This window comes from Anomalospiza imberbis, chromosome 1, assembly GCF_031753505.1.
Source record: "Anomalospiza imberbis isolate Cuckoo-Finch-1a 21T00152 chromosome 1, ASM3175350v1, whole genome shotgun sequence".
In the NCBI taxonomy this organism is placed as follows: Eukaryota; Metazoa; Chordata; class Aves; order Passeriformes; family Viduidae; genus Anomalospiza; species Anomalospiza imberbis.
The window spans coordinates 141,939,867-141,952,817 of NC_089681.1; the positions used below are offsets into that span (position 1 = coordinate 141,939,867).

The window sequence follows — 12,951 nt, forward strand, 5'->3', positions numbered from 1 at the left end:
CACACCCCGCACACCTCACACACCGCGGCCGCGCACCCCCGGCAGCGGCGGCCCCGGGACGCGCGGGGCGGGCGGGGCGGCCCGAGCAGCGCAGGGCGCCCCCTGCGGGCGGCGTTGGGGCCGCGCGGTCACGTGGATGTGACAGCGGCAGTGCCCGGCCAGCCCCAGTCGCGGCAGCGGCACCGCAGCGCCAGCGCCGCCGCCAGCCCGAGCCGGGCGGGGACAGCGGGGCCGGGGCCGGGGCGAGGCCAGGGAGAGCCGCCGCCGCGGTGCCGGGCGGCGGCGGGCGGGGGGTGGGCCGGGCGCGGCGAGGAGCCGATGCGGAGCGATCGCGGGCGGGCGGCGGGAGCAGCCATGGCGGGGCCCCGCTGAAGGAGGCGGCGAAGGAGGAGGAGGAGGAGAGGGGAGGAGAGGAGAAACCTCCGCATTCCCTCCCTCCGCGCCCCGTCCCCCCGCGCGGACCGCCCGCCCGCCCGCCTCCCCCTGCATGCCCGGCTGAGACCGCGGGGAGGACTCAGCCACCCGCCGCGGCCCCGCCGCCTTCCCGCGCCCCGCCAGCCGCGGACAAAGGGGGAGAGCGGGCAGCCAGAGGAGGGGAGAGCCCGTCCTCGCCGCACGAGCATGGCGGACCGCAGCCTGGAGAGCGTGTCCCTGCCGCTGGAGGTGCGGGCCCGGCTGGCCGAGCTGGAGCTGGAGCTCTCCGAAGGTAAAGGCGCGGTGGGCGCGGGCGGCGCGGCAGCGGCGCGGCACCCCCGGCCCGCTCCCCCATCGCACACCCTCCGCCCTGCGGCCCTGCGGTGCCGGCCCCAGCCCGATGGCACCCGGGGGGCTCTCCCGACGGCCCCTGCCGCTGGCGGGGGACCCCGGCGCGGGGGTTTTGTTCTACCTGCGAGCCCCCCGCGCTCCGCCGCGGCGCGGGCGGGGGCGGCAGGGGGGCTCTGGCGGCGGGGCTTGGCCGCGCACGCGGTGGTGCGGGAGCTGGAAAAATCCGTGGGGATGGCTTGTAGGGGCTCCTGCCCTGGCAGGGAAACGCGGCTTCACGGAAACGTGCCGTGTTACCTGTGTGCCAGACCCCGCTGTGGCCGCATCGAGAGACTCCCACGGAGTCCACGCAGCGTGTGCGTGTCGGCTGCAACAAAACATCCCCTGATAAGGTCGTTGTGGACAATACCAGTTAGGTCACTCAGACGAAACGATATATATATATATATATATATATATGTATATTTAATTGCGGGATTTATTTTTTTCATGTATAATTGAAAGCTTGTGGTGGCTTCTTGGCGTGGTTGGTTGTGATGCTCCGGCGGTCCCCGGGCTGGGAAGGCGCACACGCAGCCCGAGCTGTTGCCGTGGCAGGGAGGATGAGCAGGAGCCCCAGCCCGGCTCCCGCTCCCCGCTTCCATGTGTGTCAGCGCCGGGGTAGGAGCGACAGGCAGGCAGCGAGGAGTGCCTGTCAGTGTCCTCGCTGATGGGCACTGAGCGACCAGAGTCGTGGAGACGGTTTTAGTGTATCAGATGTAATCAGTGTCTCCCGGAGGAAGAGAGTGGGCAGTGTTCATATGTACTGATGCTAGCATTGGCTCTTTCCTGAAACGCAAATATGCTATTAGCTGCCCCCCCCTTTTTTTTTTTTAATAATGCCCCCCAAATATCAGGGTTCATTCACCACCAAGAGGCTACAGTACTTCACAGAAGGGACAAATGACCCAGCGTGTCCCAAATTAGTTATTCGAAGTGGTCAATATATTGAGCTGTCTGTCTGTCTTCTGTCTTTTTGTAACGGTTTGTAAGGGCTCGGAGCCAGAAAGTAAAATGTGCTGGAGCCAGTTTCATCAGCAGGGAGGAGCTGATGTTGACATTGTATTTTCCTTTTAACGGTTTGAGGGTGAAGAGAATGAACTACTGAGATTGCTTGTGGCTCTCATTTCTGTGCCTCCCCCTCCCTGTCGGTGCCCTGAAAACTTGAAGTGAGAGGAGTTAAATACAGTATTGCCTTTCTGTGATGCACTGCCAGTCCTTTGGCCTTCTCTGTGGTAGTGAGGGTGGGAAGAGCTGTTTGTATCATGGTACATGTAACGTTGTCGCTTTATGCAGAAAATGCTTCTTGGTGTGTCACATCATTGTCTACACACCAATGAGATACTAATTAAAACATCTGTTAGTAAATGCTTACAAAAAATGTGAAATCAAACTGGCATAGACCTTCAATGAATATGTTAATGTAGTGTACCAAAGTTGTAATACAGTTTTATGGTGTAGTTTCTGTTGCTGTAAGCATAATCTAAGAAAGCTCTGAGGAAGTGGGACATGGTTTGAAATTGGGCATCTGTATCTGCACTGCTGTAACTTCCCTGAGGCTAGATCTGGAATCAGTTAAGGCCACTGACTGTATCTTTCTTTATGTGCCACTGGTGTTACACCCAGCAGACGAGGTGGCTCATGTGTTCTGACTGTGGCAGCCTAAATGAGGATCAGTTGGAATTGGGAGGCAGGTAAAGAACAGGCAATATCACATTTTCAGTGTCTTCCCCCAGGCTGCTCTTGGTGTGTTGTTAGTCAAGTACATCACAGTGTTCAGTGCCTGAGAAAATGAAATAATTTACTACTTAAAGCCTACCTTTAGGCATATTGCAACTCCTGGCCTGTTCCCCAAATTAGTCCCTACAGAGTGGGATCAGTAATTTGTACAGTTTTATTGTGCTGTAGAAGTCATACTCTGGCCGTGCTACTCCTGAGTTAAATGGTTTTCAAGGCAACTCTGTGTCTCTTTACACCCTGAACATGCAGTACCTTATGCTTGTGCTTCGCTTGGCTGTAATGAGCCAGTCCACTGCCTTCATTCACTGAGATACACTTATGCAAATGCATAAAAGTTCACGTGATTGAGGTTTTAACATGTGTTCTGCTCATGATGTGTTAGGGTGTCTCTGCTGCCTTTGTGAAGCAGGAGACTTTTGGAGGCAACAGGCCACTTCATGCTTTAATGTGTTTGGGTCTCATAGATAATATTGGGAGCAGAATGACTGCTGTAATTTATGCCCCTTTTTAAAGTGTTTTCCCAAGTCAGACATCCTAGGAAGATGTTTTTTCAACTGCTGCATTTCTGAAACATTGTATTTGTTGTACTGTTTGCTTGTGAGTTTTTATTTCTGGGTTCTGTGGGTCTTAGAGCTGCTGCCTGTACCCAAGCCATGTGGTTCTCTCTGCCAAAACCTGCTATGGCCAGTGCAGCTTTAGGAACAGTTTCTGAAAGAGAGCTGCTGCTTTGTGAGAAAGAGAGGAGCACCAGCAGGATTATTGCGTGGTTATTCCTCAGCTGTGAGCTAAAGCTGTCTCCTTCCTAGCTCTAGGAAGTGTGATAGCGTGGGTCCTACCCACGCAGTGCATCTCGAAACTGAACATAGAATAGCTGGTGTCCCTGTGCCCAGACCTGGTTACTGTGCCACAAGCACAGCGGGCACCGTGCAGGTGCTGTAATCACAGTCTTCACCGGTAGTCATCATCACACGTTTCACTTTGGCCGTGGCATTTTCCCCACCCTGTGTAGCCAAATCCTTGTTCAGCTGCGCGCTCACAGCCTCACTGGCAGCGGAGATGTGGCAGGAGAGCCTCAGGAAGTGTCTGCTGGGCATGTGGCACGTGCTCTGTAGACCACAGAGCAAAGTGCCTTTTTTTTTTTTCTTTTCTTTTTTAGCAGTTGTGCACTGTTTGCTAGTTGAAAGGGAGCAGGGAGGTCAGAAGGCATTTAATGGTGCTCTGGGAAGTTTGTCTCTGTGACAAGCCTAACCTGTTGGTTACTGTGGGCAAGCCACATGCCTTCCACCTCCTCTTTGCTGTGGTCTGAATGGGCTTTTTTCGGTTTAAACATAGCTATTTAAAAGGTACTATGGGTGCAAATGAGAATAACCATTTTAGATTTTGTTAGTTTCATTGGTATGACTTGGCAGGTGGAGATCAGCCAGACTCAGAAATGCTGAGCAGGTTCCTCTGTGTCTGTGTGCAGTTGCCTGCCCCACAGGAGGAGCGGGTGCGGGGGTAGCCTGGCACTCTGAAGAGTGTCGAGAACGATGTTCACAGTGATGTGGTGGCATGTAGTGTTGCATTCAGCCTCAGGCATCAACAGCACACTTCTTGTTGGTGTTTTCACTTCATTTTGGGAAGGGGATATTACTTCTGTGTTTCTCAGGACACAGCGGCTCAAGAGCACTTTAAATTTTTTAAATGTTGGAAGTTGTGGAGTCGTCCTTGATTCCAGATGCTCTGGAGACCTTTGTTAGGCTGTGTTTGAGTGAACATGCTTGATGCTGGTATGTTATGTACACGTTCTCTGACACTCTGGTAGTTTCCCTGAGCTACTAAAGCTTGCATTGCTCACAAGTAGCCCTTCTAGGCTGATGCAATCAGTATGTCACTCTGCAGTAGCTGTACTTCGGGGCTGCTTAGGATTTTACGAGGTTTTAGTTTTCTAACGATGTATAAAATTGTGCTGGGTGGAAATAGATGAATCATCCTGTTTTTTAGAATAGCTTGGGGGTTGTTAACTGAAGAACTGATTAAATAAAACCAAGAGTCCTGAAATGTGCTGTCTTATTGAAAAAAAAAAAAGTCATTCTACAACCCCTTCATTCTTGAAAGCACTTAAGAATTTAAAAAATGCCCCTTCCCCCTTTTCTCATTTTTCCCTCAATTGCAGGGTATACAAGGTTAAATTGCCCTTCCAATTATTTCGTGAACCAAAATTAATTGGGCAAAGATGCTCTATATTTCTTCCAGTATTTTATCCAAGTGTCAGATAACATAGCAGAAGCACTTAAAGAACCGCATGCACCACATGGAAAATTTGAAAACCATCCTGTTCAGAAACTATTCTCCCTATATTCCATTCTATACTTCCAGTCCTCTTCCATTTTAAACATGTGAGGCATAGCAGGTTTCTTTTTTTGAAAGTCTCAACTTTTCTCCAAGGAGCACTTTCAAAAAAAGTTTCAGCAGATCTTTAATAAGTGATTACTTATTCCCAAAGGCCCTGGACTTGCAGTCACCTAATTAATTTGGTCCTCTTCTTTCACTGTATTGACTGGCTCAATTATATTTGGTAATATTACTTGGGTTGATTGAGTCACTTTCTGGCCAAGTTTATTATTTTATTAGGTATAAGTTATGTCTTTAGTTGTCTGCCTGTAGTTGCTGTGTTGAGACCAGAGATGTGTAGTTAATTTCTCTTGTTATTATTTCTCCCTAACATTTGCCAGCTGACTTCACTCACAGAGAGGTTTTAACGTGTGAAAATTTCAATAACTAGCACACCTCTGTGATTTGGGATGCAGACTCATGCTTTTAATTCACTCCTTGAGAGATAATGCTTTGCTTAGAAAGTGAGTATCACCTGTGCCATGACAGAGTGTCTTGAGTTTAGGTGAGAAATGAACTAACAAATTCAACACTCACATTTGCTTCTTGTTGTTTTTATGAGCTGTTAGGATGCAGTTGGCTCATGTTTTCAGTTATTTTTTTCTGGTGGAGAGAGGACTAATTTACTCAAAATACATAAAGCTGGAATTTTCATACAAGTTATGTGGAAGACTAGGGTTTTAAGAAAATGTCCTGGATATCATGGAAATTATGATGAAATCAAGAGCACTGTCAACAGAACCCTTTCTTTGTATGATGAAGCTCCTCTCATCAGCTATTTTGTTTCTCTGATGGTGCTCAGATTGGAGAGGGACAATAGCTTGATTATTTTAAAAACAGGTTCAATTCATTTATGAGTATTTTAAGGCATTGGAATTTTAAAAAAAATTCTTCTTTTTAAAAATTTGGAATATTTTTTTATTTGCCTCCTTCACTGTGCTATTTGGACTTAAGGGCTTTTAATGGGTGTCTAAAGAATTCTCGGCCACTCCTTCGGTAGAAGTACATGGTAATGCCTTGTAAAACAGACTATGCAAATCTCCAGGATGCTCCCAGAACAGCTGTCCTGAAGGCATGCTGTAAATATACCTTTACTGCCAGCTGACGTGGAGCAGCATTGATGCCCAAGGGTTACACTTAAAGGATCATTCCGATGATCTTTACCGTATTACACAACTGACATACTCCAAATGCTTTTCCCAAGGATGTGTGAAAGTTGCCGAGGGGGTGTCAGTTTTATAGGCAAAGCAGGGAGTGAGCAGTGTATTCCTAAGGAGAACACACGCTGCAAGGAGCTGCCCTTTGCAGCTTCAGGGTGCGTCTGCGTGGCTGTGCTGCACAGAGCAGGAGCCAGCGCTGCGTCCCCTTGCCAAACCTGTGCGCACCTGTGGCTGTGAGTCAGCGAGCTGCCTTTCCCTGCAAGGGGCTTGACCTGCCTTGGTCAATCCATCACAAGGGGAATGCAGTCATTCTGATTCCAGCAAACCAAATATCCTTTGGTACCAGGGGAATTTGGGTTTAGCTCACCTCTTTTCTTTGTGGTTAATTTTTCTCCGGGGAAAGTGTTAGCATGCTGTCTTAAAACAGAGATAATAAATTAATTTTTGATGCAGGATTTGGATTGGGAATGGCAAAAAGATCACTGTTTCTCTGAAGGGATATCAGCAGATTCCTTTAGGTCTTCCTAGCTTGTTTGTGGTATGGTAGGCAGAATCCTAAATGTACCATAGCTCTCCTATACTTAAAAATGCATTGACTGCGTTTTAATTTTTTAAGAGGCTATTTGTATAACGCGTCAAGCAGGACATATAATTTTTTAAAAATAACTGCTTTAATTCCCCAGCAACTGTCAGACAAGATGAGTCACTGCAGTATAAGAATTCACCACAGCGCATCACAGATTTGACACAAACTCTTAATCCATGTAAAATTATGCATGTATATTCCCCTATCTTCCCAGTGGGTGAGCTTCATTTTTGCCAAACTCATGATGATCCCATTCTGCCTTCTTTCCTCCCCCGCCTCCTTTTTTCTTCCCCCTTTTCTTCTTGAGAGCCTCCTTGCAGTGAGTAGCCCCAGTGCAGGGTCTGGATGCAGCAGTCTTTTCCTGGCTTGTGAAGAGCCTTTCCTGATTGTTAACCACAGCTCCTGACTGTGGTGGTGTGGGGGCATTTCCAAAACGTGATTGCTTTCTGCAGAATTCTGCTCTTTCCTTCTATTACTAGGGTAAACATACACTAAAAGATGGGAACTGGCTTTATTTAATTCCACTTGGCACAGCACATTGGGGAATTGCTAGTTTTATACCTGTGTAAAGAAATTTTTTTTTTTTGGTTTTTTCCCCCGGTAATCTTAGCTAGGGCTTCTAATTGCTAGCCAGTATTATTTTTCACTAGGATTAAGTGTAACTTCAAAACAGTGTAAAACATACTGGGGACACCACCATATTCTTCAATTAAACAGCCAATATAGGAGTAGGAATACTTAAAGCAATGCAGCTTGAGACAGATGCTGGGAAGTCCGTGGCTTTAGCTGGATCCTCTTGCCACAGAAGAGGACATTTCTGCCTTAAAGCCATGTGGAATCCTTCGAGGACACTCTGTGCATGGCTCTCAGGGGATGGGGGTGCCAGAGGTGTGCCAGAGTGCTTCTTGAAGTCCCTTTTTGGAGAGCAGAGTCATTTGCTGGTTCCTGGCACTTTGGTAGGCACAGTCTATTGGACACGTAACCTGCAGTGCTTAGAGCAGCATCAAGTGCCAGGGTGTGGATAATTGCCACATTATTTTACAACAGAAGTTAATGTTGAAAAGTAGATGATGTTTCAGTGATCTTTTTTTAAGACTATTGTTTAAGTGGTTGGATAACTAGAGAAAGGACTCTCATGAAGTATCATGATAACTTGGAAGAGAAAGTGTTTCCTCTGACTTTTGAAGGGGCTGTTTGCTTTCCAAAGCCTGAACTATACATATGCTATTATTTAGGATGCTTGAGGGGGTTTTGCTGTTATGTGTATGGCTGGGTTTGCAGAATGGTGGCAGTGGAGGGGACGGAGGGATTCTTCAAGTGATGTTGGTGTATGTAAGTAGAAATGGATGTTAGGACTTGTTTGGTCCTGTATCTCCCTGGATCCAGAGTTCAGATCTCCAAACTGTGACATCTGCAGTTTCTTAATTCAAATCTTGGCTTGATCTATATTTAAGATTAAAATATCAAAAAAAAAAAAAGATCTTGTCTGGTCTGGTAAGAGCTGCTCAGAAGCCAGGAAAATGTTTCTTAATGAACTCTGTGACAAGTACAGTGTAAGTAATGGGGCCTGTTTTTTCACTGGTAGGCTGGTAGTTGAAAGTTTGCCTAGACCAGCAAAAGTTCAGAGGCTTTTGGTTGGCATAGAGGTCCAAACTAAGTGTTCTGACACTATTTTTCCTACTGCGTGGATGTCCACGTGTCCATAAACATGTGTCCATGTGTCCTGGCAAAATAGAGAGACCCTAGCAACAGTCTCCTCAGAGAAAGCAGCCCTGGACTATTCCATCTGTGTGGATCCTCCGGGAAGAGTTACGTGGTATTAGCAGGATGCAGGGGTGTTGCATCTATTATTGCCATTTAGTGAGAAAATAGACCAAACTGCTCTTTGGACTTTTCATATCACATTACAGAACAGTTCTGGAATTGTACAGTAATTTCTTTCTGGTATTAGCGAATAATAAAACTTCACCTTTTTTCTTTTGAGGGGATATCCTTAGTCATATTGACTCATGTTTTTCATTGTTAGAATTGCAAGGAGAACGAGCAAAATTTAGAATTTTGTGTGCCATGCCTCTTATTCTTATTGAAATAAATATTTAAACAGTCAAGTATTTTTAATGAATGTTTGAACAAATAAAATGATGGCATTGTGGTGGGATGCAAGCAGTTCAAATTTAGTGAAGAATCTTGAAGTAAAAATTGTTTGAAATGCTAAACTACTTTGGCAGATGCCTGAGAACGAGCAAACAACAGTTACCTAGTGAAACAGCAAAATGTAGAAATATCCCTGCTCTTTCCTGAGTGATGATAATGGCAAACCCCTTGCTGAATTTGCTGGAAGAGCTCAGTTTCGTTTGCTGTATTTTTTTAGGCTGAAAAAAAGAATGAATACTTTCTTTCATAGATGCTGTAAGTTTTCTGAGTGTTGTGAAGTGAGGGTTTTTTTAGGAAAAAGTACTGTTGGACTGTGGAGTGATGTTTATTTCTGAGAGGGGAAATAACAGCTGGTACTTTTAATTTGCTATACTTCAAATAGGCTCTGTGTTATAATAGAAAAGGTTGATTTGTTATGTTGAGCAACAACAATGGGACTATCAGTAGTTAGGTTTAATATTTTTTTTATGATGGTGAAAAAAAGTCTTGTATTTTATGTTTATGAATTTTATGCTGTTAAAGTTTGGCACATTCCAGTCACAAGGTTATATCTGTGTCTCCTACAAATGCTGATTTCAGTGATTTGCTCATCCATACCACAGGCTTGGGAGAATTAGGCAGTTCAGAAGAGACCTGGGAGAGTGACCAAGAGTAGAGGCATGGACACTGGGGATTGAAGCAGTCTTAATAAACATTGTTTACCAAGAGAAAGATTGGAGTTTATTTTGATTATTTGAGAAGTCTTGTGTTTGGGATGGAGGAATACTTTCCCGTACTGTAAAGCATTAGCAGTCCAAAACATGAGAAGATTGAACTCCTTAGAATGGAAATGAGACAAATGGAGGTTGAAGATAAGACACAAAATATTAATAACGCTAGATAAACACTGAAACACTTGCATAGAAGACTCAACAGCTTTCTAGAAAAAACTACCCACAAGTAGAACTGAAGGATGGCTCCTTTATAGACATAATAAATGTAAGAAGTTTGTGTGTGTACATAGGTATGTAAACCACTGAAGCCACCCTTGACCAGAAATATACTGGTTTAAGTACTTTTGTAGTGGCATTTTTTAAATGTCTAATCCAATAGTATATGTTTTCCTGGTAACTCCAAAAGGCACTGCAACATCCTAGAATTTCAGGTTTAGTATGTTTCCAGTATTTTACTAGAGATGACTTGACATTTACTTGCAGTAGTAATTTGTTTTAAGTCAATATTGAACACTGTAAGGATGTGCATACATTACAGTTTGAGAGGGTATCAAAGGCACCTGCTCTGATAATGCTTGCTTAAATACTGGCTACTCATATATTTGCCTGTAGCTCAGGGGACTTCTATATAAACAAGAAGTAGCAGGAAAATAACATTTTTAAAAGCTTCCTTAAAGTTTATTGTACTTGGCGTAACCGTTGATTTCTACATAAAGATATTGTCCATTGTAATAATTTGGATAAAAAATAAGAAGGTACTCACTTCCTCTGAAGATGAATCCTTCCTGCATGCTATGCCTAAGGTTGCTCTTTGCTGTGATGTCTTTGCTTCTGCCTCAGTGGCTGACTGTGGTAACTTGTGTTTGCCCTTCACTGCAGTGGTAGGTGAGGGTGTAGGAGCAGCAAAAGTGACTCCGTGCCTTTGTCCTGAATGTCTGTGAAAATGTTTTTGTTTATTGGGAGTTTCACAAAGCTGGTGTCTCTGACCTCCAGCAGTCACTTCTGGAGCAAGGTGAAGCAGAGAACATATTCCTTTGTTTGCAGTGGGATAAGGTATTTATTGCTTAACCCAGACCCTGTTTTTCTTCCTGAGCACAATAATGCTGTGGCTGGTATTGTCTCTTGGTGGTAATTCTAAGGGGCCCTGGCAAGTCTGATATTTCTTTCTTGGCTTTGAAAGTCTGTTTTTTGTTCTACCAAAGATGCTGTGTGGCCAAGAGAGGTGATTGTGAGAAGTGGGGAAGCTGTGTGTGGGATGCATTCAGCCAGAAATAGCCACGGTGATGTTAAATTTCATCTTTTGTCTGCTGGACCCTTCAGAGACATTTGGTAACTTGTGGTAACCTAGTCCTTGAGAGTTTTCTCTCCCTAGGATACCTTTCAAACAAGTATAGGAAGCCTGGACCCATTCTCATCAGTGCCAGTTTCTCTCTCCTGAGAGGATTCCCAGCTGGTTTGTGTACCAACTCTTTGTACTATTGAAGAAATGCTCTGGGCTCTTTTCTGTCCTGAGGATCACGCAAAAACCACAACATCTCTGAAACATGAAGTCCTCTTACAGTGTGATGCTGTTTGCCATTCCTGGGTGGTGGTCTGGCTTTGGCTGAGCAGCAAGATGCTTTTCTGTGTATTTTGATAAGGTAATACCACCTGCAATGTTATGTCTATTGTACATCATTCAAAGCGTGAAATTGCACATGTATGTTTCTTCAAATGCACATTGGCTCTTAAGTATTGTAATTGGTTACTTCTGGTAAATAACAAATACAGCTTCAGATTTCACTTTCTTTATGAGCCATTCTGGTGCAGGATATATACTAGAAATACCACCAGGCCTCATCTGCCAGCTTGATCCTTTTATGCCTTCTTCAGACCAAAGCAAATTGAGTATCTAGGACAAGTTCAGACTGAAATGGGGAAGAAGAATCCAATTCTTCTTTAAAGTGAGCTTTTAACCCTCAACAGCTCTGTGCTCAGACACAGAGGAAACTGCCAGCAGCCTCTCCCGAAACATCACTTCCGTGATGCAAGACCAGCACAATTTTACAGGTGTTTTACTCTGTCATAAATCTGCTCTAACTCAGACACCCAAAGAAGTCTCCCCTGACTTTTCCCTAGAGTAAAAGGTTATTTTGCTAATAGGTATCTTGTAAAAAGTGATAGTTTGAAAGTGGTAGCCAGTAGATGATACCTAAAGATCTTACTTAAGTTTTAGTGAAACATATTATGTGTCCTTCTTCCTCAAAAATTGCTCAGGTAGTTGTGTTAGAGTTAAGAGAGGATAAAGCATCTAAGTGGCCACATTGTTCTGAAATACTGTGGCACCTGTTCTTCTCCAGACTCCTTTTGAGAATACTGCATGACTGTTGTCATGGACTGGGTTACCCCTTTACTGTTTTCTGCATTCCACCCCTGAGCCCAGCATGGGCAATAAAGCAGCCACACCTCACAGAGCTGGGCTCCTAGGAGAGTACAGTAGGAATTACAATAAAATTACAAAAGGAATTACAGTTGAAAGGTGATTGAAGTCTCCCCAAAATAGCAGTATGGAAGTACTTTCAGTGTAAAAGCTGAAGCTTCATTTTCTGGGGCTCAAATAAGAGGGAGTATAAGTTTTTCCAAAATAAATTCTTGTATTTGTTTTTTCACTCAGAATGAAATCCAGTTCACCTAAAAATAAATGGCAAAAGCTATGCTGGCATCAGGACTGCACTAATGGGTGTACTTCCCTTAAAGCTAGGTCTGTGAATAGTCAGAAGCAGTCTGTGATATTTAGGGATCTGTGCTAGGGTGTATGGAGAAAGAAACAGATACTTTTTCTTCACTTTGGTGGTACTAAGAGAACATTTTGCATTTGAGACAGAGCATTTACTTACATGGAACAACGGGCTGTGAGGTACTCCCAGTGGAAAGATGGGGACCTCGTTCAGGACTGGGAAACCAGTCCGTATTTAGAGACGTTGTTGCCCATTTGCTGGAAGGAACTCATTACCACAAAAGCTCTGTAGCATTTCTGGTCCTTTAATACATGGTTGGTATCTCCTGTTTCTGTGTGACAGCCGGCATATGTGCCTTTTACTTCAGTTTTTAGCTTCTCCTCACCTCTCTGTTTTCTTCCCATTGTTTAATTTCTGACTTTCTTCTCTCTAAAGCCATCTGGCTGTGGTGTGGCCTGTCAGGGTCATTCCACCATCCTGGCCCACCTTCCTTGGTCATCTCTCTTTCCACCACTACTAGAACAGTAGACTTGGTGCAGGATCATTTGCAGGTAATTCATGTGATGCCCCCTTTTACAATTGCTTTTTTTTTTTTTTAATACGTGGAAGATTGCTCTTGAAGCATGTAAGTGCCAACATGTTGCAAATTGAAATCTTTTATTCTTAAGTTGATTTCAAACAAATATTTGTCTTAGAGTAACAAACTT

The 12,951-nt window shown here is 44.8% G+C and overlaps 1 protein-coding gene across 6 annotated transcripts in view; it reads left to right on the forward strand.

The window, feature by feature from the left end:
- The first annotated feature begins 240 nt into the window (after window positions 1-240).
- DIP2C (disco interacting protein 2 homolog C) overlaps window positions 241-12,951 on the forward strand; it is a 309,412-nt gene continuing 296,701 nt past the window's right edge. For 2 of the 6 annotated variants that reach the window (XM_068174067.1, XM_068174077.1), the window contains exon 1: window positions 242-706. In XM_068174067.1, the coding sequence (XP_068030168.1) occupies window positions 622-706 (85 nt within the window). In that variant the 5' untranslated portion in view covers window positions 242-621. Of the gene's footprint in view, window positions 707-12,951 lie in introns of all 6 variants that reach the window. The other 4 variants (XM_068174093.1, XM_068174110.1, XM_068174086.1 and 1 more) reach the window with 3 other exon arrangements.